The sequence below is a fragment of the Nylanderia fulva genome, unplaced genomic scaffold, assembly GCF_048542155.1.
Source record: "Nylanderia fulva isolate GAGA-0341 unplaced genomic scaffold, ASM4854215v1 Scaffold190, whole genome shotgun sequence".
NCBI lineage: Eukaryota > Metazoa > Arthropoda > Insecta > Hymenoptera > Formicidae > Nylanderia > Nylanderia fulva.
The window spans coordinates 65,127-93,107 of record NW_028190162.1 but is presented as its reverse complement, the minus strand read 5'-3'; the positions used below and the strand labels follow the sequence as shown (position 1 = coordinate 93,107).

At 28.4% G+C, this 27,981-nt stretch overlaps 4 protein-coding genes across 5 annotated transcripts; 1 reads left to right on the top strand and 3 right to left on the bottom strand.

Annotated features, from left to right (window-relative positions):
- Window positions 1-8: 8 nt before the first annotated feature.
- LOC114931147 (armadillo-like helical domain-containing protein 3) lies at window positions 9-6,090 on the bottom strand. The gene is made up of 11 exons (XM_029303111.2): window positions 5,902-6,090; window positions 5,386-5,571; window positions 4,175-4,460; window positions 3,602-3,735; window positions 3,282-3,492; window positions 2,726-3,020; window positions 2,041-2,258; window positions 1,445-1,677; window positions 1,246-1,372; window positions 872-1,146; window positions 9-145 (listed from the first exon to the last, which is right to left on the bottom strand). Exons 2-11 carry the CDS (start codon window positions 5,530-5,532, stop codon window positions 53-55), a joined length of 2,019 nt encoding a protein of 672 aa, XP_029158944.2. The 5' UTR covers window positions 5,533-5,571; window positions 5,902-6,090; the 3' UTR covers window positions 9-52.
- A 632-nt stretch (window positions 6,091-6,722) lies between these two features.
- On the bottom strand, window positions 6,723-11,029 carry shop (sulfite oxidase). 2 transcript variants are annotated; one of them, XM_029303115.2, is made up of 8 exons: window positions 10,757-11,029; window positions 9,983-10,612; window positions 9,700-9,886; window positions 8,980-9,105; window positions 8,601-8,793; window positions 8,317-8,517; window positions 7,062-7,121; window positions 6,723-6,971 (listed from the first exon to the last, which is right to left on the bottom strand). In XM_029303115.2, the coding sequence occupies exons 1-8, from the start codon at window positions 10,795-10,797 to the stop codon at window positions 6,730-6,732; spliced, it is 1,680 nt and encodes a 559-aa protein (XP_029158948.1). In that variant the 5' UTR covers window positions 10,798-11,029; the 3' UTR covers window positions 6,723-6,729. The 2 variants fall into 2 exon arrangements, with proteins under 2 accessions (XP_029158948.1, XP_029158949.1); XM_029303116.2 differs by lacking the exon at window positions 10,757-11,029 and having other exon boundaries at window positions 9,983-10,374; window positions 10,461-10,525.
- A 336-nt stretch (window positions 11,030-11,365) lies between these two features.
- Window positions 11,366-23,512, top strand: NFRKB (nuclear factor related to kappaB binding protein). The gene is made up of 15 exons (XM_029303126.2): window positions 11,366-11,558; window positions 12,036-12,281; window positions 12,457-12,689; window positions 12,864-13,129; window positions 13,264-13,616; window positions 14,643-14,980; window positions 15,089-15,343; window positions 15,640-15,870; window positions 15,948-16,169; window positions 16,366-16,748; window positions 17,850-18,167; window positions 18,919-19,108; window positions 19,928-20,750; window positions 20,867-21,181; window positions 21,999-23,512. Exons 1-15 carry the CDS (start codon window positions 11,553-11,555, stop codon window positions 22,473-22,475), a joined length of 4,656 nt encoding a protein of 1,551 aa, XP_029158959.2. The 5' UTR covers window positions 11,366-11,552; the 3' UTR covers window positions 22,476-23,512.
- Window positions 23,513-24,252: 740 nt separating this feature from the next.
- Window positions 24,253-27,094, bottom strand: LOC114931157 (large ribosomal subunit protein uL1-like). Its single transcript, XM_085481834.1, has 5 exons — window positions 26,967-27,094; window positions 26,099-26,254; window positions 25,294-25,442; window positions 24,556-24,728; window positions 24,253-24,478 (listed from the first exon to the last, which is right to left on the bottom strand). Exons 1-5 carry the CDS (start codon window positions 27,074-27,076, stop codon window positions 24,308-24,310), a joined length of 759 nt encoding a protein of 252 aa, XP_085337960.1. The 5' UTR covers window positions 27,077-27,094; the 3' UTR covers window positions 24,253-24,307.
- Between the last annotated feature and the right edge of the window lie 887 nt (window positions 27,095-27,981).

Sequence of the window (27,981 nt, the reverse complement as noted above, 5' to 3'; positions counted from 1 at the left end):
AACAGTAATAACCACAATGTTGAAAATATATTGCAATGTATACGCTCTTACATTATGAGATATTTGAAAGCTCTTCTAATATAATTTGTGTATCTAAACTGTTAAGATCTATTGAAGCCCGTGTATCTACTATCACCCCAGTTACCTGAAAATAATGTTTAAAAATATTATTCATGTTTTTCGATTGATGTAATTATGCACACATATGTATAAAAATTTAATTGAATTAAATTCAAATTCAAGCATTTTTTCAAATATACAGAGTGTCCCATTTTAATTGATCATCCTAAAATTTTTTTAAATTTTTGATTGGAATATATCTCGTAAAATATTAATTTTTCGATAATCTTACCTCAATACTTTCATGCACAAAACAACGAAAAGAATCAATTGGTGTAAAGAAAATACATGTTGTAGTTGTTCTAAAATAAAATATGTAAATTGCGATTAGCAGTTACATATTTTTTCTTACAAACAAGTATGTTTATTTATCAATTAATTCTTTTCATTATTTTATGCATAAAAGTATTCAAAAAAGTTTGTTGAAAAATAAATATTTTACAAAATATTTTATAGTTTATGTAAAATGTCAAATTTTTAAGTTATAAAATATCTCGTAAACTATTCATTTTTTTGTTCCATTTAAAAAAACAAATGACTTTCAAATAACCTTGAAAAACACCCTTTCTTTAGAAAGTCTGTAGCATCATCTTCTGTCCCCCTTCAAATCAAACAACTTTTGTTTGAAACATTTTGTTGTGCAATTAAAAATGAAAAAATTTTTTGGGGATGATTGATTAAAATATGACACCCTGCACATACAAAATACATGTATAACAATTTTGTATATCTTATTATTGTATATAATTACCATTTCCTCAAAAAATGCAGTATGATTAGGCTTTTCCGAATATCTCTCGTACTGATCCAGATTATCTTGTAATTTTAAAGCAAGACTGTCATAATTTTGTATTATGATAGCTAAAATTTGTTGTTCCGTTGGTGTTGACAAACTCTCTTTTGCCAGCCACGCAGCTATCTTTGGAGGAAAATGATTTACTATATCCCTCACATTCACAAGAGAATTTGTCAATTTAAGTGCATGTTCTTTGTACTCGTATGATTCACTAGTGGAATACCTCAGTGCTAAAATATATTTCCATATTTTGTTATATAACATCAACATATTTTTTATTTATAAGCCTATCAAAATGTTCACATTATTATCAGATTATTATCACTTACCCATAGCATTTAAATTGGTAAAGATAAGCCTCATACGAATAATTTCATAAAATAATTCATCATAACTATTTGGTGATGACAGGAATGTATCAGCATATGTAATGAAAAAGTTCAAAATGTTTACCACCTGTTTTGAAAATTAACAAAAGTATTATTTCATTCAATCATACATGTTGATATCAATTTTTCAATTCTCTACCTGAATAGCTAAGGGAAATATGTTCATTTTCTTAATGAGATGACTTTCATGTGTTGTTAAAAATTTCAGCAAATTGATTAATGCAGTCCAAAGATCTCGCCACTGATAACCAAGTCTGACCCGACATCTTTTCTGGTAACATAGCAGTCTTTGTAGAACTCCGATACATTGATGATATAACTCAAGTGGAAATTTCTTCATCATATGTGATGTTACAAATTCAACGAGCAGATCTATAATTATGATAAATAATAATAAAAAGCACAATTTATATATATATATATATATATATATATATATATATATATATATATACAAGGTGGGGAAAAAATATGGAAACCCTAAAAAAAATCTCGAAAAATATAAGTTTTACAGAAAAATGTTTCGTATAAAAGTTGTAGGGCTTAAAAAACCTATTTACTAATCTTATTAGTATATAATCTTGATTTTATATATATATAATCTTGATAAATATGTGTTATAATGAAGAACAAGAGAGCAATTTTATTTAATTACAACTCATCTAAAATAAAATCTAAATTTAATTAAACAATTTAAGCACGCAATTCTTGAAACCATATACTAGAAGAAAATACCGAGTAACGTGGCTGCAAGTGGTTGAGCAGGTGCTGCTTTATCCTGCAATTTTCTATGATGCATAGGTACTCGATGTAACTGAACTCTAAACGCCAGATTTGCATCATGCATCAAACTGTTCGCGTATTGATCCTCCGCAATACAGCTTAGTATCAAGAAGCATAATTTCACATTATTCATTATAGCTTCTGTTCTAATAACTTGCATAACTATTGAACTGTAACACCAACCAAATATTTTACAATTGTTAAACGACGAATTATTAAATATATATGTATATATACACATAAAAACAGGGTATCCCTTTTAATCGATCACCCCAAAATTTCTTTTATTTTTTACTGTACAAATGTTTTAAATAAAAGTTGTTTGATTTTAAGGGGACTAGAAAGTGGTACTATTGGTTTTTTTAAAGGACGCTTTTCAAGGTCATTTAATGGTCAATGTTTTTTTAAATATATATATATATATATAATTTTTTTGTTACATACCCTTTAGAAAAAAATCTGTAGTACCATCTTCTGTCCCTCTTCAATTCATACAAATTTTGTTTGTTTGAAACATTTTTGTTGTATGTACAATCAAAAATAAAAATGTTTTAGCGAGTGATCGATTAAAATGGGACACCCTGTATACATATATGTCTAAATATGTACATATTCATTTATTAATTTTTTTTCTCACCAGTACTGCAGAAAAGTTGCTAACAAATTGAACGGTTGAGCCATTACATCGGGTGGCGAAGCACCAGGAGCCACCGCATTCGGACCCAAAGTATTATTCGGCGACGGAGGTGCACTGGTATCGCTTTGCGTATAGGCCAGGGTAGTTACAAAATTACGATTTAAGTGCGTAGCCTCGTACAGAGCTAAAAGTAAAGCATTGTTCGCGCGAACTTGTTGCGTTTTCGCTTCCTCCTCTCCAACAAACATGCTACCGACTATACTAGTCAAAGAGGACAACCAAGATGCTTGTATCTCTGGAAAAATAATTATTGTATTAAAAAAACATTTACATATCATATATTGTATTATGTAAATTTATAAAATGCCCTGTAAAAGAGTAATCTAGTCTTCTCTTTATTTTTAAATATTATATATTTTTTAAGATATATATATATATATATATATATATATATGTATATATATTAAATTTAAATTATATAAAATTTGACGAGAAATTGATGAAGAGATTTCTAATTGGAAGAAAAAAATATTTTTTTTATTATATCTTACGATACCTGCTCTTTGTTGAGCAAATTGTCGACAAAACTCCGTTAATGAACTTGATATAGCTTGTCCATATCCATTGAGGGCCAACTCATCATCCAAAATTGACAATTTTACAATATACGGATTTGCACTTTCATATTTTCTATAGTTGACTAATAATGTTAATAATAAAACCACATCATGGCCATGGCGATTCCTCGTAGCCGTATCTCTTAATAACTACATTATGACATTAAATCAGTGTTAGAATTAATATAAAAAATATTACATACAAATTTTAGAAATGTAGAAAAATAACGTATAAAACTTATAAATATATCTAACATACTTGAATTAGCGACTCAAAAACACTACTTAGCATTACATATTCCAATAAGGTATTTTGGCTGATATTGTCCATACCAGTAACAATTATTAACAATAATTTCAGGCACAAAGCTTTCAAACTATCTGGATATTCACCTAAAAAGTGTTACATTCTTTTCTTATTAATTTTTATTATCTTATTTTGCTAATTAAAATGTAAAATATACAGGATGGCTTATTTTAATTTATCCAGTCAAATATCTCAAAAAGTTGTAGAAAAAAACTTGTAAGTTTAAAAAAATTTTAGACAAAAATTGTTTGATTTAAAGAAGGAAAAAAATTGTAAGGAATTAGTTTAAATAAAAAAAAAAAAAAAAAGGAGTAGTGTCCTTTCCAAATGGCCTTGAAAAGGGTCTTTCAGACAAAAGTTAGTAGCGCCATCTTCTCCCCCTTCAAAAATCAAACAATTTTTGACTATAAAATTTTTTTTCTAAAATTTACAAATTTTAAGATATTCGAATAGATAAATTAAAACAAGCCACCCTGTATAAATATTTAGAATTATTAAATAATTATTTATGCATATCTCTCCTACCTGTCAAAAAATTATTGCAATGTTGCATTAATGTTGTCATTCTCTGCTCTGCAGAATCAAAGCCTACTAGAATATCTATTAAATTAAATCTATAGTCTACTTGGTTAGCCTTTTTATACATGGATTGGATAACTGCTGCCAAAGTTTGCAACGCATATACTATTCTAAATGGATGTTCATCGACCAATGTATCAACACAATGGCATACCAATGCATTCAAATTTTCTTTGCTAGCATTTAATTGCTCCGATGTCATATGCAAAATTTCATTCTCAATATGGGGTACCTAAAATATTATATTTATTTTTGCTTATTCTCCAATCTTTAAGAAATAACACACACACACACACACACACACACACACACACACACACACACACACACACACACGCACACACACACACGCACACACACACACACACATATATATATATATACAGGATGTCCGGTAACTAACGAGACCAACAATTACAAGTGGATTCTTTGGTCAATTTGGGAACGATTTTTCCTCAGCAAAAATGTCGAAAAAGGTTATCATTTTTTACAACTTTCCAATATTTGTTATTATGTATCTTTATAACTAAGCCTCAAATTAAAATTTTATTATAGTAAACTCTACCTGAAATTAACTGAAGAACGTAATTATGTTAGACTTTTAACTCCAAAACGTTTAGTTTTCAAAAAACCCATTTTTTTCAATCGCTTATGACTCGAAAATTATTGACTTCTCAACATTTTTGCTAAGGAAAAATCGTCTTCAAATTGGCCTGAGAATCCGCCCTTAATCATTGGTCCGTTAGTTACCGGACACCCTGTATATATATATATATATATATATATATATATATATATATATATATATATATATATATATATATCAGTGACAATTTAATATATATAACATAAATATAGTAATCAAATTATTTATATATCAAAAATATATAAATTAATATATAAATTAATTCATAATCTCTATCTCTATATATTATATAAAAATATGTCATATTTGTTTGAAATGCTTCATTAGTTGAGGTCGTAGTAATAAAAGTATTTATGTATAAACAATAGCAATTAAGCTATGGTAATTTAAGTCTACACAATCCATAAATAGTAATAGAGTACAGATAAAACGAGAGCAGATTACTTGTTGCAGCTATTAACGTTACTGCTTTAAAAAAAATATGTGTATATATATACTAAAAAATACATACCATAGGTTTAATAAGAAACAACTCATTCCAAAAATTTGGATGAGCTAGAGTTAAATCTTCACCTTTGAAGAAACTCTCGTAGATTGGTACCAGCTTGCATTTGTGTTGACGCTTGGCACCAGAGCCACTCCTTTTTCTCATAGCCATTGCATAGAGCAAATTATTTTTTACTGTTCATAATAAAATCTATAAGAATATATAATATTTAAAAATAATTTTTTTAAACACAATAATATATACATAATAACCTTAATGCGTGATTTTGACATTTTAAAAATTACTTGTCAAAAAAAGAGAAAATACATCTAATCACATGTCTAATATCAAATTTGCATTTCTCTTACTTCTTTCGTTATAGTTAATATAAATATCTTTTTTTACACATTTATTTATTAAAATCTGAAAATCTTAGTAAATAACATAAATTCAACCATTAATATATATTTTTAAAATCTAAAATTTACACAAATGTCAAGTTATAGAATAGTGAAAGATTATTCAATATAGAATACTTACCAATTTCTTAAAGTTTAATAATTTAATAATTATAATAAATATAATTAAAATATCATATATCGAATAATTAAAATTTAATTAAGAAAATTGTTTATACGCAAAATTATTCAATTAAAAAAATTTTTCAAGGTTATAACTCGTTATGTCAGCTGGAATGCAACCTGCTTGAATTAACCTCAAACTTTTAAGATGTCGAATCTCGAAAAAGCGAAGACTCGAACCATGTTTAGCGAAGACTCGAACCCTATATTTCAAACAAATTTACCATCTTATGGTAAATATACATTCTATCAAAAAAATTCAAAAAATTTGAATTTTGAATAAATTAGAAAATTAATAAATTAGAAAATATATAGAAATACATATTTATGCATATGAATTATTTAAGCAATCTTATTACAGTAATAAATTTTATCCAAACTTGTATTTTGTTGGCCAAAAAAAAATTTCTGAAAAAATTAATGAATATTCAAATTATAAAATCTAAATATTTTAGTAATTTTTTCTAAATATATTTAATAAATTATAATATATAAAAAATTAAGCACAAAAATATATTTTTATTTTTCTTCTTATTTAGTTTTATTTAATATATTATATACCTATATTACATACATTTTATATATATATATATATATAATATTCAATTATATTTAATTTATTATATATTTTTAAATATTTATATTTTAAAACAACCAAGAAATTCCTTTAAAAAAAGTATAAAAATAAAAATTAGTATCTATGTTCTATCCTTAGAGGATATAGAAATGCTCATAAATATCTATATGTTCTAAGGTTCTATCAATAGAAAAAGTAACCAATTGATTTTTATTGCTTTAATTTAATTTTAATTCTCTGATATGCATTGCAAAGCAATCCACGAATGTTGTAAATATTCGCAAAATCTTCGGGTTGGACATTATATGCTGAATCAACTGCTTTCGACCAGATTTCAATCTCATTAATATTCTTGGCCACAGGAAGTTCCACTCTCCATAATGACCAACTCCAATGTCGACCTTGCTTTGCTTGAAGATCTTCTGTTAAATCTGCTGTATGCCAAGTCTTTCCTTTAAATTTAAAAAATTTTTTAAAACTTGATAATGGAAAATCAATAATAAACATGGAGAAAATAATGATAATTTTAATTTTCTTCTTACCTTTGTCGTTCGTTACATCGACACGAATTATTTTTCGGCCACCCCCAGACCATGCATACCCTATTTTATCAACATTTATATAAAAGTAACAATTATACATTTAAATTTTATTAATACAATACAATAAAACTAAATATGGCGTATCATATATAAAATATGTGTATGAGATATAATGATTCCAATTAAATTTTCAAGAATCAGAGATAATTTTGATATCCATTACTTGTCTTAATAAGTAAAAATGTTAATAACTTTTTAATTTAGCTTAGTTAAATAAAATAAATTAATTTTTAACTTAAACTAGTTTTAAAACTTAAACTTATTAGCTTTTTTAAATTTTAAGTTGAAAATTTTGTTTATCTCTAAATGCTATTTTTTTCAATAAAGTATTAAATATTGGACAATTAAATTTTTAATAACCATTAAATTGTAATAAAAACATTTTTATAATGTGTAATTTTTATAAGTATTATAAAATAAATAAAGATATTATTAGTTTTTCTTTTTTTTCAATTAAGTACAAAAAAGAAAATACATTTATCTTATAAAAAACAAAAGAGTGATGGCGCCCATTTTTGGGACCTCGAATTTCAAACTTTTTTTCATGGTAAATAGTACTATTAGATGAAATATTAATCCCAGTAAAATTTCAAGATGAGCATAAGCATGGTTCCGAAGATACAAGAGGGAAAGTAATGATTTTTAGTCAGTTTTATGAGATATTATCACTTTCACTTCTTCATATCTAACGAACCGTGCCTATATGCTCATCTTGAAATTTCTCTGGGATTAATGTCTCATCATATAGTACTATTTGGCTTAAAAAAAGTTTGAAATTTGAGGTCCCAAAATTCGATCCTATAAAATGGACGAAAACAGGTCTTTTTGCCATCACTCTTTTTGTTATTTTGTTATTTGTTATTTTATATAATTAAAAAATTTAAATAAAATATAACAAATTTTTAAGTTACGTTTAATATAAATAATCAACGAAAAATTAATTTTCGTCGCGGTAGGCTCTCAGTTGATATACATACAAATATATATGTTATAATATAAATAATATTTTTAAAAATTAATTTTTGATTTAACTTAATTTAATCTTGATTCAACTTTAACTGAGTTTTTTTTGTTCGTGCAACTTTTAACACAACTAAATTAATTTTATAAGCCAAACTTAATTTATCCAATCCTGTATCTTAATCATTATTCTCACCACAAACCAAAATGTGATTACCGAGATTTTATCTCTTACCTTTTACTTGTATTTTTCCGTTCTTTACTTCAACTACGTCTAAATTTTGTGGATCGCATATTGCAGATGTTATAGGCATTTCTTGCATTGCAGGAGATTTACTGAAGTCTACATTATCCCAAGTTGTACTCGGTGAGAATCCTTTATAATCGCCTTGTTGCCACTGCGATTGACTTTCTTGTTTTGAAACGCAAATCTTACCTATTAAATGAAATATTTTGAGATGTGAGTACACATAAATTTAATAATAATAATAATACATAATCAATATTAATTTTCCATACTAAGCCATTTGACATTTCTGGCACCCACAACACCAGGAACGATCACTCTAATTGGAAAGCCATGATCTCTGCTAATTGGTTTACCATTCATTTCATAAGCTAAAATCACGTCTCCTCTTGGATCCATAGCTTTGGAGATAGGAATACTTACCCCATATGGTGTACCAGATGGATCTAAATCATATCCTTCAAACTGATGAAAAAAATCATAATGCTTTAGAAAGCGTTTTTAATGCAAATTACGGTTTATTTATAAATATATCCAACAATTATATAGACTTCAAGTAGATGCAAATACTTTAACAAGAAAAATTGAAAGAAAATTAGCATAAAATTTATAGGGATAAAAATTTGAGCTACTCTTTATTAAAGAAGATACCTGAACATGATCAAATGCATCTTCATTGATTCCCAAATCTTTTAATACATCACATAGTCGCACACCAGTCCATGTAGCATTTCCAATCGCGCCTACGTTCCAATTAATCCCTTTCAATTGTTTTACCTATAAATAAAGCGCTAAGTAAATATAATTATCATTCTGAACAATGATTCTTATTTTTTGCTAGGATTGGTTAGATAATTATTTAAAAGTTAAAAAAAAAGTTAATAACTTTTAACTTTTGTTAGCTTAATTAATTTAAAATGTATTAATAATTTTTAACTTCAACTAGTTATTCTTGACCTTAAATTTATTAATTTTTTTTCTAAATTAATTTTTTTTTATTTCTGAATACTATTATTGTTTTTTATAAGCTATAAACGTATTATTTTTAAATTAAAGTATTATTAATTTTTATGTTTATTTGTCATCAATTGTAATTGCCAAAAAATATATATTTCTATATAAAAATCAAAATTTATTTGTTATTTATTATAAATTTTAAAAGAATTAACTAACAAAATTCTAATTTAATATAAATGTTTTTAAAAATTAACTTTTGATTTAACTTTATTTAATTTAATCTTAATTTTAATTGAGTTAATTTTTTGTTCACATGCAACCTTTAACTTAACTAAATAAATTTTATAAGCAACTAACTTGACTTAGTTTAAAAAACTCATTAACTTACCCAATCTTGTTTTTTGCATAGCATACCTTTGACATTTCTGAACGCCTATTTCCACCACACATAATAGCTGCTGTTATAGTATGCTTGTCATACTTTTTTAACGCCTCAAAATCAAGTGTCTTTATGGTTTTTTCTTCTATTGCTAATTCTAATTTATAATCTTTCAACTGTATTTCAGGTACTGGTAGATGGTTTCGAACATAAAAGAGATCACTAAAAGAAAGATGCAACACCAATAATTACATGTAAGTACAAAACATATTTAGTGGAGAAAAAACTACCAACTTAGATAACATATATAAAACTTACACTGGTGTAAGGAAACTTTCAACCAACATCGAAGATGGTGGTTCTGCGCAAAAAGGTTTATGACCATTGATTATTAAAGCCTTATGCCTAGCAGGCTCATTTGCATATGGATCATATACATCGTTGTTGTTGGATTTAGCATCCTCCTCCGATATATTTCCTATTCTCATAGATTCCAATAATGAATATATTTCAGGTGTGTTGTGATTGGCAAAAATTGACCAGAATGGATCAATAGAACCTCCTGCTGCCATCAAAATTTTTGAAGGACCACCTGGATGCTTGTCTACAAATTCTGTTATATCGTACACTCCTTGTCCAAAGGTGACCCAAATACGATTCTCTTTACTATCGTGTTTTCCTACTTCTTCTAAGGTGTAGACCTTCATATCCTTTCGTAATTGACCACATTGTACATTTTGCATTGCATTAAAAGTATAAACATTTCTTTTATATTTAAAAGTATAATAGGATATACCTAAAACTGATGCAGCGACAACAATATATGTTGCATACGACGTACCAGAATTTTGTGTACTTTTAGAAGATTCATATTTCTTTTCTGCAGAATATTGTTGATGTATATTAGCATAATTTCTTGTAATCACTTGTATGGATGGTATCCTCGATCTAAAATAAGTTATTAAAAAAAGAAATCCATATGTTTTATATAATAATCTACATGTATATGTATATAAAATAAAAAAATATCTCGAAAATAATTACTATTCAGTCAATTAATAGATACTTAAAAAAATGCAATGTGTGTAATACCTTTGTCTTATACTATAAAATATTTTCAAGTGTGAATTCATATTAGTTTGTAAATGAACTGTTTAATATTTCAAGCTTGTAGTAGTATCAAATAAGCAATTCAGTATTAATCTACGTACACTGACATTTTTTAAGATATATAAGACACTTATCAAGCATATCTTATTATGGTACAAATAAAAGAAGTAAACAATTAAAAAAACATTTTTAGCGCAAAAATATACAGTAATGTATTTTATAGTTAATTTTTTTTTAGAATGTTTTCAACTCAGGAACATACTTAGATGTATATATATTTATTAAAGAAAATTCTTTCAAAATTATAAAAAAATTATTTAATGCATTTAAATTATCCTAGTTGAAATAAAAAAAATTATCAGATATAAAAAATAAAAAAAGAGAGAATTATATAAAGGTCATTCCACAATTGGAAATGTCCCGTTGACAGTTGCGGACTGACCAATCAGCTGACAGGTCGCTTTGCTCTGATTAGTCGATCCGCAGCAGGGTTGTCTCCTATTGGTCGACATTTACGAATTCCACGAAAATAGCCACCAATAGGAGCAAGGAATATTTATGCGATGACGCGTCCTATGTGAAGCAGTCCTAAGTGTAGAAAGTGCAAACAAAGTAAATGGACTTAAATTTTCCGTATTGATATAAGTGTTTATACAAGCAAGAAAATATCTGACAGCTTTTTTTTAAGGCATAATATATTATGTACAGTATTCGGTATAAATTACTTAGTGAATAGTGCAAATCGTAATAAAAAGAGACTTATCGTACATCTGCAGAAATGGAGGTTGGTCTTTATTAATTACTATGTGTATATGTGTGAAAAATCAATGCTGTGTAATTACTTTCTAATGTGTATTATATATAGTTCCATATGTTATTAATATATTTCAATTTATTTCTCTCAAATTTTTGTATATTTTAACAATAATAGATATCACACTTATCTTAGACATAATATATTTTATAACCACTTATACCTATCTTGTTAAAATCATATGATAATGCAATAATAATATAATAAAGAAAAATATTGTAAGAAAGAATTATTAAAAGTAGAGGTATATTATAAATGATAATAAAACATTTTTTATTTCATGTGGAATTATTTTGTTACCTTATTATATATGCATATTTACATTTCTTTTTTAATATGAAATTATCTTGTTGCTTTATTATATATGCATATTTACATATGAAATTATTTTGTTACCTTATTATACATTTACAATATAGCTTGTGTACTTACAAAAATGACTTGTAGATAGATGAATGTTCAGCTGGTGAAGATAGCGGAGCAGAGGAAGAGGAAGATGAAGCTTCGACGCATGATTCTAGAACTGATAGTAGCAGTAGTAGTATGAGCGGCAGTAGTTCAACGACAGACAGTGAGGATGATAGTGCGGATCATGCTACGAGCAGTAGTGAAAGTCATAATTCTGCAGAGGAAGACGAAGATGAGAATGAAAATACAGAGTATATGATAAATATAGAGCCCTCTCACGCTTTGGTAAGACTTGTATCTTGTAATATTTTTGCTTTGTTTTTGTAAAGTTAATTAATTATTCATTTTTTGCATCAGTTTTTAATAAATAAATTAATCTTTGCACTTGAACTACTGCACTGTTGCTTTGACTGCCATTTGTTTATATTGTTATTAATATCTAATATAAATTAATTTTTAGAGATGGGAAACTTGCGTTGCTGCCAATACTAAAGTAAAATTACCACAGGATTTTTGTGAATATTTTAATATTTTTAAGGAAATGCTAGATTATCCACGTTTTTGGAATGAATATCTTACTGAAAGTCAAAGAGAAACATTATATAATCTTTTACCTACTTTCCCGAAAGATTGCAATGTAGAGGCACAAATGGAAAAATCATTACAAATGCTATTTAATAGAGAAAATAACAGGTAAAAATCATTAAATACATTTTAATATTTTTTTATTAACATATATATATATTTAATATATTTTTTTAAATAATATATTTAATAATGCTTTTTTTTTTTTTTTTCCAAAATGTTAAATTATTTTTTGTAGAACAATTTAATATTAGAACATGTTGAGTAATATATTTGTTGTAGATTTGGCATAGCAGCACTGGATGCGTTTCACAATCATCTTTCTGCTGGTCACTATCGCCCTGATATCAAAAGAATACGCAGTTTAGTTTGCAGAGCGCAGGAAAGAAGGTTACTATTTGAGGAACAGAAACGTTCGTACGAATTAGCAAAGCAACTGCTCAAGTCGCGGGAAAGTCTACTGTCAAGTGCATATAAACAAGGTTTCAGTCAACCCTCGAATCGGACGATGTCTAAATTTCACTGGCGCAAACCAAAGCCAGTGATGGGTAAGTGCTTTCCATAATGCAAAATACTCAAATATCTTCTGGCTGTTCATATTTCTTCCATACTTCAGCCATTTGGCAGAGAAGTATATAATAACTTCCGGGCGACAATTTTAACGGGCAAATGAATGAAACAGTTGAAGAGAAGACTCAGCTGCGCTATATGGAGGAGCTGAACGCAGTTCGAGCGGAGCTTGGGACCGACACAAGACTGTCCGCCGACACGACGTCCGAGAATGAGGAAAATTATCCGTATTATCAGACGTCCGGGGCTAAGCAGAAGAGAAAACGGCGGTCCACCATGAACTTTCAAGGCTTGTTGGTTAAAGGCCTACAGCTCAACCACGAGGACGAGACGATTCGACCTGTATTTTCCACTCTGCAGCGAATGGAATATGCCCCGAGCAGATCGCTGTTCGTACGCGAACAGACGGAAGAGACTTATCGCGCCATGTTAATTGCGCATAAAAAACGACGAATGCGTCGCGATGTATGTATACAATCTGTTGTTTTTTTTGTATGCGTGTGTGCAGAGGTATATACAGAGTATGTATCCGATTGCAACCAACTTCGAGAACTTTTTCATTTTTGATCGTATAACAAAATGTTTCAAACAAAAGTTGTTCGATTTTTAAAGCAAGACGGAAGATGGCGCTACTGATTTTCTTCTGCAGGGTGTTTCTTAAGGTCATTTGTGTTTTTTTAAAATGAAACTACTATAATTTTTTATATAAATCGATTCTTCGCAATTTTCTGCATAAAAAGCTATAAGAATAAGATAGCTAAAAATAGATAGTTTACAAGATATTTTATATCTTTGTCACTAAAGATACATAAACTATGAAAAAAATATCTCGTAATATTCATTTTTCAACGATCTTATCTCAATTCTTTTATGCATAAAATAATGAAAGGCATAATGATTCGTTTAAAGAAAACATTAGTTTAAAGAAAACAGTTGTTTGTAAGAAAAAATATGTAAATTGCAACTAGCTACTTTTTTACATACAACTGTTTTTTTTTATTATAATACATCAATTGAGTCCTTTTATTATTTTATAAAAGTATTTAAATAAGATTATTGAAAAATGAATATTTTACAAGATATATATATATATATATATATATATATTTCATAATTTATATATATCTATAGTGTCAAATTAAGATATAAAATATATCACATAAATTATTTATTTTTTCCTTATAAATTTTTTTATGCAGAAAATGATGAGAAATCGATTTCTATAAAAAGAAAAATAATGATTCTATATAAAAAAAAACTATATAAAAAAGAAATATCCTTCAAATGACCTTGAAAAAACCCTTTAGAAAAAGTCAGTAGCACCAAAGTTTTCTGTCTCCCTTCAAATCAAACAACTTTTGTTGGATATATTTTGTTGTACAATTAAGAATAAAAAAGTTTCTGGAGTGGTCGATTAAAATCGGACACCCTGTATATGTATTATAATCATTTATTTAAACAAAATTAATTAAATAAACTTTATACGTACAGATTCATCCGGAATTGAACACTCAAGGAATCGCGCTTGCCGATCTTACACAAAGATCGCAAATTGGTCAAAAGCACAAGTTTTCGGTTGGTAATTTCATGAAAGTTACATCTGCCAAGAAGAAAATCAAATTAGAACAAAATTCGTTGTGTCCACCTACATTAAAGTTCCCGAATTCCAATTCTGTGAAACTTGAAAGTGACAATAGTGATTATTCTCACACAACAGATGATAATAGACAGCTTAATGTCGTGGAAATGGATTACAATAGAATGTCAACACCTATAAAATCAGAACCACTTGATACATATGATACACATCAAATGATTAAAAAGAAAATGTAATTATAACTGTGATCATTTATGTTAGATAAATATAAATAATATAAATTAAGATATTTTATATATAATATATTTTACTTATTTTCTTTTATACTTTTGATTTACAGAAGTCCAGTGTTTCCAAAAAATAACAAATCGGTAATAATTAATAGTCAACCGCTAGAAATAAAGAAGGAAGTTGAAGATATGGAATACGACGAAGTGAAAACGGAATTAAATTCGGTGGTGAATGAAGACATACTAGCTGAAACTGAAGAGGAGGAAGAAAGTGAATCAAAGAAAGAGCTTGATTTAGATAGTATTGATATGATACAGTTACCTATTCAATTGGATGATGGAATTGATATACTCAATGATGTCAAGTGAGTCTCTTTTTTTAAAGGTCACTGTTCCAGGTCGTTTAAAGGTCAATTAAGTGTTTTAAAAACTAGAATAACTATATTTTTTTTTACATCTCATAACTTTCTATGCCGAAAGTTGCGAATAATCAATTTATATATACATATATATAGTGGTTCTATTTAGAAAAACATAAATGACCTTCAAATGACCTTGAAAAATTTTGTTGTACAATCAAAAATGAATTCTATACAATTAATATAATTGCAATTAATTGAAATAATAATCATATATATTCAAATTAATGATTTGATATCAGGTGCGAAAACGAGAGCGTCATTTCGATACCGGAAAAGGAAGTGATTGTACCACCGAGTGAAAATACCATAGATAATAATGGAGCGGAATTAATGCAAGAAACACATGCATGTTTCTTCTCCCTATTGCGAGATGCCTTCATGTCTAAGGGTGAATATCGCATGAGTGCAGCAGAGATGAAGGAGGCAGTGACGCAGTGGCAAAACAATCCTATTTCACCCTTGAATGACTGGTAATGTCGAATAAAATTCTGCCACAGTGTCAACTATTGAAGAAAATAGTGATTAATGGATATACATGTATTGCTAGGTATTCTATGGTACCTTCATGGCCTGTATTAGTACCACTAGCTCTAGGATTTCTTGCTGGCGAATTGACATATTCTCAAGAATTGGATCAACGACAAGAACGAGACCAAGAGCTTGTACCCTATCTGGAAAATAAAGGTCGAGGTGTATATGCATGGATTGGTGCAGGACGAGACTCTGATACTCGATTGCAAGATTTGTGTTCAAAATTTCTCATGTATAAGTATGTATTATAGTAAACATTAGCTTTTTAATTCTTGATCGCTATAAAATAGAATTGTTTAATTTATGACACTCATAAATCAATCAATTTATGAACGTCTTGAATTTTATTCATTTATTTGTACGTATGATAAGTTACGAATTAGACATAATTCTGTTATGAAAAAAATATTCAATGCACAATTTTACTTATACAGGGATGTATTGATACCACCGAACACTTCGACTACTACTGCTGTAACAATTACAAAACCACAGCAGACTCAGCTTAGCTCAGCTTTAAGCAATAGCGCGAATAATAACGCGAGCACAAGTGGAAGCTCGCAGAGCGGTAGAAGCGGAAGTCCCGCATTGGAATCTACCAGCATAGATGCCGGAGCCACTGGAACCGACTCGGAGCCACCTCGGCCATTATTTCCTACAGAGTGGAAAGTTCGTCCGTCCACGCCGGAGGAACGCGAGGAATTTCGAAGACAAGAACGTATGCGTTATGCCGCACCTCATAAGGCGTTTACTTATCGTATGCACGGCTATGCGTCCGTAGTCGGGCCAGTGAAAGGAATTTATCAGCATAACATAGGTATGAGTTATGAATTGCGATATAAAGTGTTTTTTTTATATTTTAATATTTTATAAAAATATTTTTATTAATATTGACCATATATACATATATAACAAAATGTTTCAAACAAAAGTTGTTTGATTTGACGAGAGACAGAAGATGGTACTATTGACTTTTTTTAGGTCATTTGAAGGTCAATTAAGTTTTTTTTTTTTTTAAATGGAACCATTATATTTTTTTACATCTCTTATAACTTTTATGCCGAAAGTTACAAAGAATCGATTTATATAAAAAAATATAATGGTTTATTTAGGAAAACATAAATGACCTTGAAAAGCACTCTTTAGAAAAAAATATGTAGCACCAAAGTCTTCTGTTCCCCTTCAAATCAAATCAAAACTTTTGTTTAAAACATATAAATATGTTTTTTAAATCGGCCAACAGAGCCAAAGCACAAAAAATTAATTATTCGGAACTGTACCTCTTGGTTTGAGATCACTAAGTTCCATATATAAATTAATCTCGAAATTTACATATGGAGAAATAGGCGCGAAAAATATAAGTCCGAAAAGTCGCTGAAACGGGAATCGAACCCGCGTCTTTCACTTTCCGGGCGACTGCTCTTACCAACTAAGCTATTTAGACCCTTTCGATCCAATATTTTTCATTTGTCTTTTAGTAGATGTTAGTAAATAACGCCGTGATTAGGCCAAGGCGTGAATAATTTATATATGGAACTTAGTGATCTCAAACTAAGAGATACAGTTCCGAATAATTAATTTTTCGTGCTTTGGTTCTGTTGGCCGATTTAAAAAACATATTTATATTCTTAATATTGAGAGCCGATAAAAATATTTCTTACTGATTTTGTTTAAAACATTTTGTTGTACATACAATCAATAATGAAAAAATGTTTTTGGGGGTGACCGATTATAAAGATGTAAAATTAATTAATTAAATTAATTAAGAATATATTTACATAATTTATTAATAAATTACATATATATATATATATATAATTAAGAATATAATATTATATTAATCAATTAATTAATTAAAAGTAATTAATTTAATAAAATAAAATTAAATTAAATTAATTAAATTTTTTATTATATTAAGCTTCAGGACAATCTAAAGCGCGAGAACATACATTGCTGGTGCAGGATCGTCCAAACTACGTAACGATTTTAGCATTAGTTAGGGATGCTACCGCTCGACTTCCTAATGGTGAAGGAACTCGAGCTGATATTTGTCAGTTACTAAAGGATTCACAGTACCTCAAAGTACAAGACAATGATGAAAAAGAAGGATATCTTCATTCTGTGGTGTCAGGAGCCCTCGATAGACTGCATTATGAAACAGATCCTTGCGTCAGATATTATCCTCGTCGAAAAGAGTGGCTTTATCTTCATCGAGGACGGTCCGAATCTGAATTTGGTTTGTATTTATTTTATTAATTTGTTTTATATATATATATATATATATATATATATATATATAAAATGCAGGGTTGAGAAGTAACTCGTTACTTGTTGTAACGAAATTATAGTTGCAATTAAATTTTTTTGTAACTATAACTTTGTTCCTTTTTCTGCATCTGTAACTTAACTTAGTTTTTTGGTAACTAGTAACTAATTTAATAGTTACTTTTTAATAGTTAGTTTATTTAAAACTTAGGGCTGACAATTTTTTGGAAAGTTACGACTGTTTGAAATTTTATGAATTTTTTAACTGAAAAATCTGAATCCCATAATTTTATTCTATGTAAATAATATTAATTGTTAGAAGAAGTTAATTTATTACAAATTATTAATTTAATATATTTTTATTTTAAATTTAAGACAATTGTAATTTATTGTATATAAAATAATATAGCATATAATTAAGTATGTAATTAAATATATAATTTAGTATAAAGCTTGAAATACACAAGATTATTATACTTAATATATAATATAGAGACATTGCAAAAAAAGTAACTGAAACTAACTATTCGTTACTTTTTGAGTTATTATAACTGTAATATGTTATTTTTTAGATTCGATAACTGTTACTAGTTTATTAACAGTAACTGTAAAACTAGATACTTTTACAAAATAACTTTCTCAACCCTGATAAAATGTAAATTTTTGTATTTATACATTCAATTTGCCTGCATGATTATATAAAAATCCTTTTTGCTTTTTAGAAATGGTTCATCAGCAATTGCAAGGGATTGCAAAAAATAAAAAAAGCGTTGGTAGCACCGCACGAAACAAAGCATTACAACCAATTCTGAAATCATCAAATGTAAACAAGGAACAAAGTCCAAACACTAAGGAAGTTGTCAAAAAAGAAAGGCGGACAGCGGCTATACCCGCGCAATCTATCGTATCTAAGTAAATATTTGACATTTCATATGTATATATATATATGGCATAACTTATGTTTGCATGTGTTATATAATATACAGGATGTTCCATTTTAACTTTGATAATCAAATATTTCGATATCATGTAATTTTAGAAAAAAATGTTTCAAAAAATTGTATGATTTCGAAGGAGACATAATAGATAGTGGTAAGGGTTTAACCTTGGATAGTCGTTTAAAAATCATATCAAGGTCACTTTTAATTTTCTTACTGAAACTACTATTTTTTATTGCATATTCTTTTAGCTTATCTCGAGAGCTTTTCAAAACATTTTAATAAAGTGTTTCTCTCTTAAGTACTTTTTGAATTATAAGGTTTAAAGATTTAACAATTTTTTGACATAAAATGTAAAATATCTTGTAAAACGAATGTTGACAACTGAATGTTGTTGGTAATCTTACCTTAATACTATTATGCATGGAATAATGAGACTAATTGATGTAATTAAAACACGGTTGCTTTTAAGAAAGAGTTCACAGCTTCATGTTACAAATTACATACTTTTTTTAAAACAGTTATCTGTTTTCAATTGATTGGTCTCACTATTCCGTGCATTAAAGTATTAAAATAGTATGAAAAATAGTCAATTTCATTTAAAAAATTAACAGTGACCTTTAAACGACTATCCAAGGTCAAATCTTTGCCACTATCTTATGTCCCTTTTGGAGCTAAACAACTTTTATTTCAAACATTTAAAATTATATAATATCTATAAATATTTGACTATGGAAGTTAAAATGGGGTCTGTCATCCTGTATATAAAAAATATGTACACAAAATTTTCCAGGAAAGAACAGCGTAAAACTGAAAATAAGGCTGCTAGTGAACATTCCAGCTCCACTGAACCTTCCATCAATACCAACGTAGAAGTGGCAGTCAGCGCAATAACGACACCAGCCATTTCTACCACCGAAACTACCGTTTCGGGAGAGGCGTCACTTGTCACCCTGCCTTCGTCTACGACAACAACAACAAGTAGTATAACGAATGCGGATCGCGATTACGTCGCGATGGAAGCGAAACCGCAACTCGCTCCGATAACTATGATGAAAAAGGCGTCCGCTATTGGAGGGAAACCGGTTGCTATAGTCAAAACGAACGCCACGCAAAGTCTCCTGCAGTCGAATCAACACAATTTTCCGCATCACCAAATCCAGGTGTCTACATCCGCCGGTCTGCAAACCATTCGTCTGGCCGGGCATTCCGTATTGCAATCTGCGCAACAACCCATCTCAGCCAGTAGTAGTCCTAGTGTAACGAACGGGACTACGAATCTGACGACAATATTACCCTGTACAAAAATGCAAAGTCAGCAACAACAGCCGACTGTAGTCACGAATCAAGCAGGGAAGAGTATTTTACAAAGTACTAACATGAAGCAGCAACAACAACAACAACAGCAGCAGCAGCAATCGCAGCAACAACAATCGCACGTATTACCAGGCAAAACTCTCTTAGCATCACAGATTAAATTAGTCAGTTCGAGTCAAATTAAATCATTACTTACGGGTCATAGTCTGCAGGGTCAAACTATATTTATCAAACAGTCTTCATCGTCAAACAATCAATCGCAGCAACAATTACAACAGCAACAGCAACAACAGCTAAAGGTATCTTTAATTTTGCTATCATGTTACAATATTTAATTTTTTTATATTTATTTTAATTTTGAGCAAATTACATATAACATTTATATTTATATTTTAATTTTGTTTCAATATCTCAGCAACAACAGCAGCAGCAACTTCAACAACAGCGAGCTGTAGCTAGTCAACAGCAGCCTATGCAGCAAACTCCGGGAATGCAACGTATAATCGCACAAATTGGAGGAAAACCAATTGCCGTACAAATACAGCAATCGCCCCATCAACAACAGCAGCAGCAGCAAAAGATACTGGCGAAAGTTTTAACAAACAGCAGCGGAGGACAGATTATCTCCGTCGAAAGTCTGCTCACTCAGAAAGGATTGAAATTAGCTACTACTGGTCATGCGAATCAACTTAATAGGCAGAACAAACAAGTTATTCAAGCTCAATACCAAGTAAACTCATATTTTATAATACTAGAAAACAAAATATACATTAAAGAATTATTTTTGGGGACTAATGCGATTAGTTTAATTAAATTAAGTTTAGAGTTCAATTATATATTAATTTTTTGAAAAGATTGCTGCTAAGAAGTCAGATTTGTTTATAACAAATGACTCAAAGAACAATTGTATTTAATATTTTTTACTTATTATTGAAAGTAAAAAGATATTAACATAGTAAAAATTTTATATTGATCATCCCCAAAAACTTGATTTTTGATTGTACAACAAAATTTGATTTGAAAGGGGAAATGGCGCTATTGACTTTTTCCTAAAAAGAGCGTTTTTCAAGATCATTTAAAGGTCATTTATATTTTTTTTAAATGGAACTACTATCTTTTTTTTATATATATAAATTAATTCCTCATAAATTCTATAAAAAGTTGTAAGGGTTATTCTATCTCACTTCAAATCAAACAACTTTTGTTGTACAATCAAAAATAAAATGTTTAGGGATGATTAATTAAAATTGAACACCTTATATATGTTTTTTAATTAATAATGTTAAAATAATTTTAAGAATTTTTTATGGTCATTTATGTTTATTTTAAATGGAACTACTATAATTTTTTTATATAAATTAATTCTTCGTAATTTTCAAAAAAGTTGTAAGGGTTAATTTTCTGTTCCATTTCAATCAACTTTTGTTGTACAATCAAATAAAAGTTTTTTTGGAGATAATTGGTTAAAATTAGACACTTCATATATGTTTTTTAATTAATAATAAAATAGTTTTAAGAACTTTTCTTATAATACATAATATTTTCAGGTGGTATCACAAGCGCAAGCATCTTCTAGTCAATCAAAAATAATAACAGTCAGTACTCAGCATCAGCAACAACAGCCACAGCAGACTCAGACTCTTCGAATGGTCACTCAACTCGCGGGAAAACCCATCGTATTAGCCAGCGGAAACAAGAACGTCGGTGTCGCGGTAAGCACCAGCGGTGGGAACGTAGTGTTAGGGAAGCAATCGACTTCTCAGCAGCCGCAACAGCAGCAGCAGCAACAACAGCAACAAGCACAACAGCCGATTATATTGCCCAGTCAGTTGCTTAATATCAAGACGCTGCACGGGCTGAAAGTAATTCCTACTCCGAGCGGGCTAAAAGCCACGAGCGGTGCCGTGTACGCGCGAGTCATCGCTCCTACGACGATAGCATCCACGCAAGCCATGCAACCGAATCAGCAACAGACGACTCTTCAAACGCAATCGCCGAGGAATACTTCGTACAACACACCTTGATAGGATTGATATTCGTGTATGTTCATGCTTAATATAACTAGTGTTTTTTTTTAACGTTATGCAGTTATATAATATATTTTAAATTGAGAATACTTTAAGGATCCTTGATCCTCGCCGACCATGCCGGAATCGTGACAGAAGTGAGAAAATACACGTGCAACATTTTTGCGTGCTCCATTTTTAGATATTTCAATAACACATTACAAAATTCTTTGGCACACTTGTAAAATTGTCAAAAAATTAAGCTTTTCCCTTTATAATCAATCAACAGCTGTAAAATTACTGTAATATGAGATGAAAAGGAAAAGGAAAGTGTTTTTGGACAATTTTAAGTATGCCAAAGAATTTTATAGTTTCATTGAAATATCTATTTATCTAAAAATGGCATGCAAAAATTTTCGACGTGTATTTTCTTCATAGATATATCACATATAATACATGTAATAGATATTACATGTAATTAACATTAACATTACATGTAATTATGTACATATATTACATGTAAATATATCTATGATTTTCTCGCTTCTAACGTCACAATTCAACATGGTCGCGGCGAGGATCAAGGAACCTTAAGACTTCTGGGTCCTCACCATGTTAGATTATGATGTTAGAGAAAACACGTTGAAAATTCTTAGACGTCATTTTTTAATTCTTTGACGTTTTAATTCTTAGACGTCACATTTCTATAAAACACTATTTCAGCTTTAAGTAGCTGTAATGTGGCAAAAAGAACTGGACGGACTAGGCCTCATATAGTAATTTTGCAGCTGTTGATTGGTTATAAAGGGAAAAGGATAATTTTCGAGTTAATTTAAGTGTTAAAGTCATTAAGAATTTTTAGCGTACGTTTTCTCGCCTCTGATGTCACAATTCCTACATGGTCGGCGAGGAGCCAGAAGCTCATTATATACATATATTTCAGTAAATATACTATTGCACGATCACATTGCACTTTAGTTTCATAATTATACTAATATAATGTCTATAAGATTGAACATAAAAAAATATATAATAAAGATATATATCAATATAAATATGTCTAGAGAGTGATCTTATGACGTTAGAAGCAACAAAATTCATGAAAACAATTTAACAGAATTTTCAGATTCATTAAACTCGTAAAAATATTACGTTTCTTTTATATTTATCTTATCTATGTTTATAATGGAAATATTTATCTGATGTTTAATAAAACATTCATTTATTTGTATATATAAATTGCATCATATAATTAAAATTGTTTTAATATAAAATAAAATAATAGTCAAAATAGAAAGTAGATTTTTTCTTGTTTTCCTTGAAAAATGTCCATTCACTAGTCGCGAAGGATTATATTACTTTTTAAAATTATTTTATATATATGTAATACAGGATGATTCAAAACGAGTAACAAATTTTGAGTTTGAAAAATTATTCTGAATAAAAAATATAAATAAAATAAACCGTATTTATCATCAAACATACATACATTGAAGAATATTGTTTTCTAATTATTATTTTGTAAACAATAAAAGTATTCTCTTTGCAAATATAAGGATAAATCATAATCTTTTGAACGAGTTTCTCATACAAAATATATTGCTTTAAACATTTTGCTTTTAAATTATTAATTTTAATTTAAATTATAAATTTAAAAAATAATTTATAATTTTATTGTGCAATGAGTATATACAGATGTTTATCGTATCAAAATTCCTAAAATTTTTCTCAAAATTAGAATCATATTTTAAATGTCAGAAGGTGTTTTGTGTTAATAAAAGTGAATTTATCAAAATACTTTTTTTTCTTTCAATGTGAACAAATTTATTCGACATGTATTTGCACCAAGTTTAATACAATCTCTGTGGTGGTCCCATGGTAGATTTTATATGAAGCGAACGCACGTTCTGCCAGTGTTTCTTCAACAACGAAACGAGGAAGTTTATCGAGAGATGAACATTTTGCACTAATTCGTCCGGTGTCATATCAACATGTCCGACAGCTACTGACAGACACAATACCTGTAGAGCAGAGTAAAAAGCGTTATCGAACATTACAAAGTTGTATTAATAAGGAAAATTTATGGACAGATATATACCTTCTTCATCTGAAACTTGATGGTGGCTTTGACCTCGTCGATTTTGCCAACCATCGATTCCTGGTGAGACAATAGTCCAGGGAATTTACCGGCTTTATTTAAACCGGGACCGAGAAGACGAGGAATTTGTTTAATCAATGACTCGCTCGCTAAGAACGCATCGTATTTCTTTGCTGCAAAAAGTGCACGAGTATATATGTAAAGTATTATTCAAATTTCAAACTTAAAAAAAAATATTAAATTTTTGATACCATTTTTTGAGTCCTTCCCAAAAAATAGATCCAAATTAAGTAATTTTTAAAGATATTATTTTGTATTATATATATATGAAGGATTCTTATAATTTTTTTTATTAATAGTATAACAGCTTTTCTTAAAAATATTATAGAAAATTTATTGAAATTCAATTTTTATACTAATTTCCTTGTTAGCAAATTTTTAAAAAAATTTTACTTGGAAAAAATATTTTTATAAAAAAAATTTTTATTTATTTTTTATATTTATTTATATTATTTATATTACTTTTTTATTTATTTTATATATTTTTTTATTTTTATTTTATTATTTCTATAAAAAAAAGTAAGAAAATAAATGTTTTCAAATAAGACATGTATCGACACAGATTGAGATGCAATTTACTCTTTTTCTTTTTGACAACTATTATTTTTATATATAATAAAATAATGGTGTTTTTGACAAGATAATTGTTTAATAATATATGCAAAATCGTTAACATACCGAGTTTTTTGACGAGTTTCTTGTTTTTATTAAGCTTTTTCAGTGCCTCTGCATCCATAAATGGAATATTATTAGCTTTAGCCTCATCGCAATGCTGTTGATCACCAAGAACGCATACTTGCATTTTTGGTCTGGGGATATTTTTCAACCTGATAAAAGTCAAAGTTTAAATAACTAATCTAACCTTCATGAATTTTATACATATTTTATTGCAAAATTCTAAACTGTTAGAATAATATTCATAATTTATTTTCATCATATAAAATAGAGAACTATTCTAATACAAAATAACTATAATCTGAATGTTCTGAGTTTTAAATATTTTGCTACATTGTACACTTTTCAGATAATGCATGCAATAAAACATAAAATATTGATGACTCAATAGATTAACCAATAGATTAAGTAAATATGATATTATTACATGCATATCACATAAAATATAAATATAAATATAAATTTTTTAATAAATTGATCTCAAAGAATTTGTTATACTCTAAAAAAAAGTCACAATTAGAAAAATTCAGACAATTCTTATTTAATGTGACACTCATAATTTTGCCTGAGCATTAGTTGAAGTATAACTTACCAACAGGATCTCTCTCATGAACCACGATCCTGTTTAATTTAAATAACGGTATAATTATACCTCCCCAATTTATTTAAGACCCTGGGTACAGGTCCGCCAGGTAAAACCTAGCTTCCTGACATGTTACACATGAGGCATTATTTTTTTTTTTTTCAGTTAAATATAACATGCAAATCATTACTCAAAAAAATGCCTCAAAGTCAGGTAAAAACATACTTGACAGTTCCTGAGAAACGCTTATCCTTTTGCGGATCATAATTCTTCAAACCAATCTGAAGCTCTATAGTCTCCAAAAAATTCCTCTTCTTCTCCTGCGAGTGTTGGAGCGCGCCGTTCACACACTCGTAAAGGGTATCACGGGAAACCTTGGATCTACAATTGCAATGGAAAATATGTAGAAGAATATTTAGAAAAGATAATATGTAGATCATGGAAATATACATATAAATTTATTTTTGATTGTAAAAGAAAATGTTTCAGACAAAAGTTATATGGTTTTGAGGGGGATATAGTGCTATTAGTTTGACCTTGAATAGTTGCTCGGTCACCTTCAATTTCTTAAATGGAACCACCTATTTTTTATTTTTTCATGAAATACTTATCAAATTATAAAGGTTCAAAGTTAATAATTTTTTGACATAAAATGTGAAATAATCATACAACTTTTGTCTGAAACATTTTCTTTTACAATCAAAAATAAAGAAATTATTTGGGGTGGGACATTAAAATAGGACACCCTGTTTAGAAACTACATTTATATTAAAGAAATATATAAATTGTAAAAAATAAATATAAAGAATATAATAAAAATTAAAAACAATAAAAAATTTAATAAAAAATTAAAATATAAAAAAATAAATATAAATTATAAATATAAATTAAATGTACAAAAAATATATATGAATTAAAATCATAAATTCGACTTTTGAACATGAAAATGCAACACATTCAATATAGGTAATAATTTTTCGGCCAAAAATAACATGTGCTTGTTAACAATCGCAATTCAATACATTTGCTTGCCATGAGACGACAAAATTTGTATAAACGATTGCTAATATCTGGTAGGATTCTTTATACTCACGTCATTTTATTGTAGGATGAAGATTGACGAAGGAAAAGGAAATGTACAAATATTCTCGATGATCCACGCGAAAGAAATGAAACGTGATTATGACACAGCGTCACGTACATCCATTTTACGCCGGACTGGAACTACATGACCAAATTCATTTTCGATGTCGATAAAATAGCCAAGTGGTTCATGTCCGTGCTTACATCCGCTTTTTGTTAGTCAAATCTAAAATCATTATTTGTGATGCATGTGTCTACACATTTTATCCATATAAATTTTAAATAAAAAATATATTCCGCGTATATAAATTAATAAAAAAAAAATATATATATATACCCAGATAGCAAAAATGTTAGCAGAATCGGCAATATGATATAAATATCCCAAACAACATTAATATATGTCTAAAAATGGGACATAAGACGTCTTAAAGATATTTTATTGACGTCTTAAAGACATATTTTAATATGATGTCTAAAATACATCTTAATGACTCCTTTAAGACGTTTTATGCCCCAATTTTAGACGTTTTGTTGGCTGGGATATTATTAATATATAAAAATATATGAATAATACGAATTAACTTTTGAATCAAGATTCATTTATTGTGACTGGGAACGCAACATTTAGTTAATTAATTATAACCCATACAGCACAGATTATTGCAATTATATTGCAGCAACGTTGCAATGTTGCAAGTTGCAATGCAACATTATAAAGACATTGCAGAGATATAAGTGCACAAAATTCCAGTACACTTGTAGCAACATGACATTAATATTTCGGAAATATTGCATGTAATCCAAATTCTATAATTTATATATTGTAATATATATAAATTAACTACAATTATTTTCATTAATGATTTATTTACATTTATATATCTGTATATGCAACATTAGTTTATGGTTGCAATAACAATGTATTATTGCAAACTCATAACATATTGCAATATTGTTGTAATATTTTGTTGCAATCTTCCAAAAAGCGGACATTTTAACATTGCTGCAATTCAACAGCAATG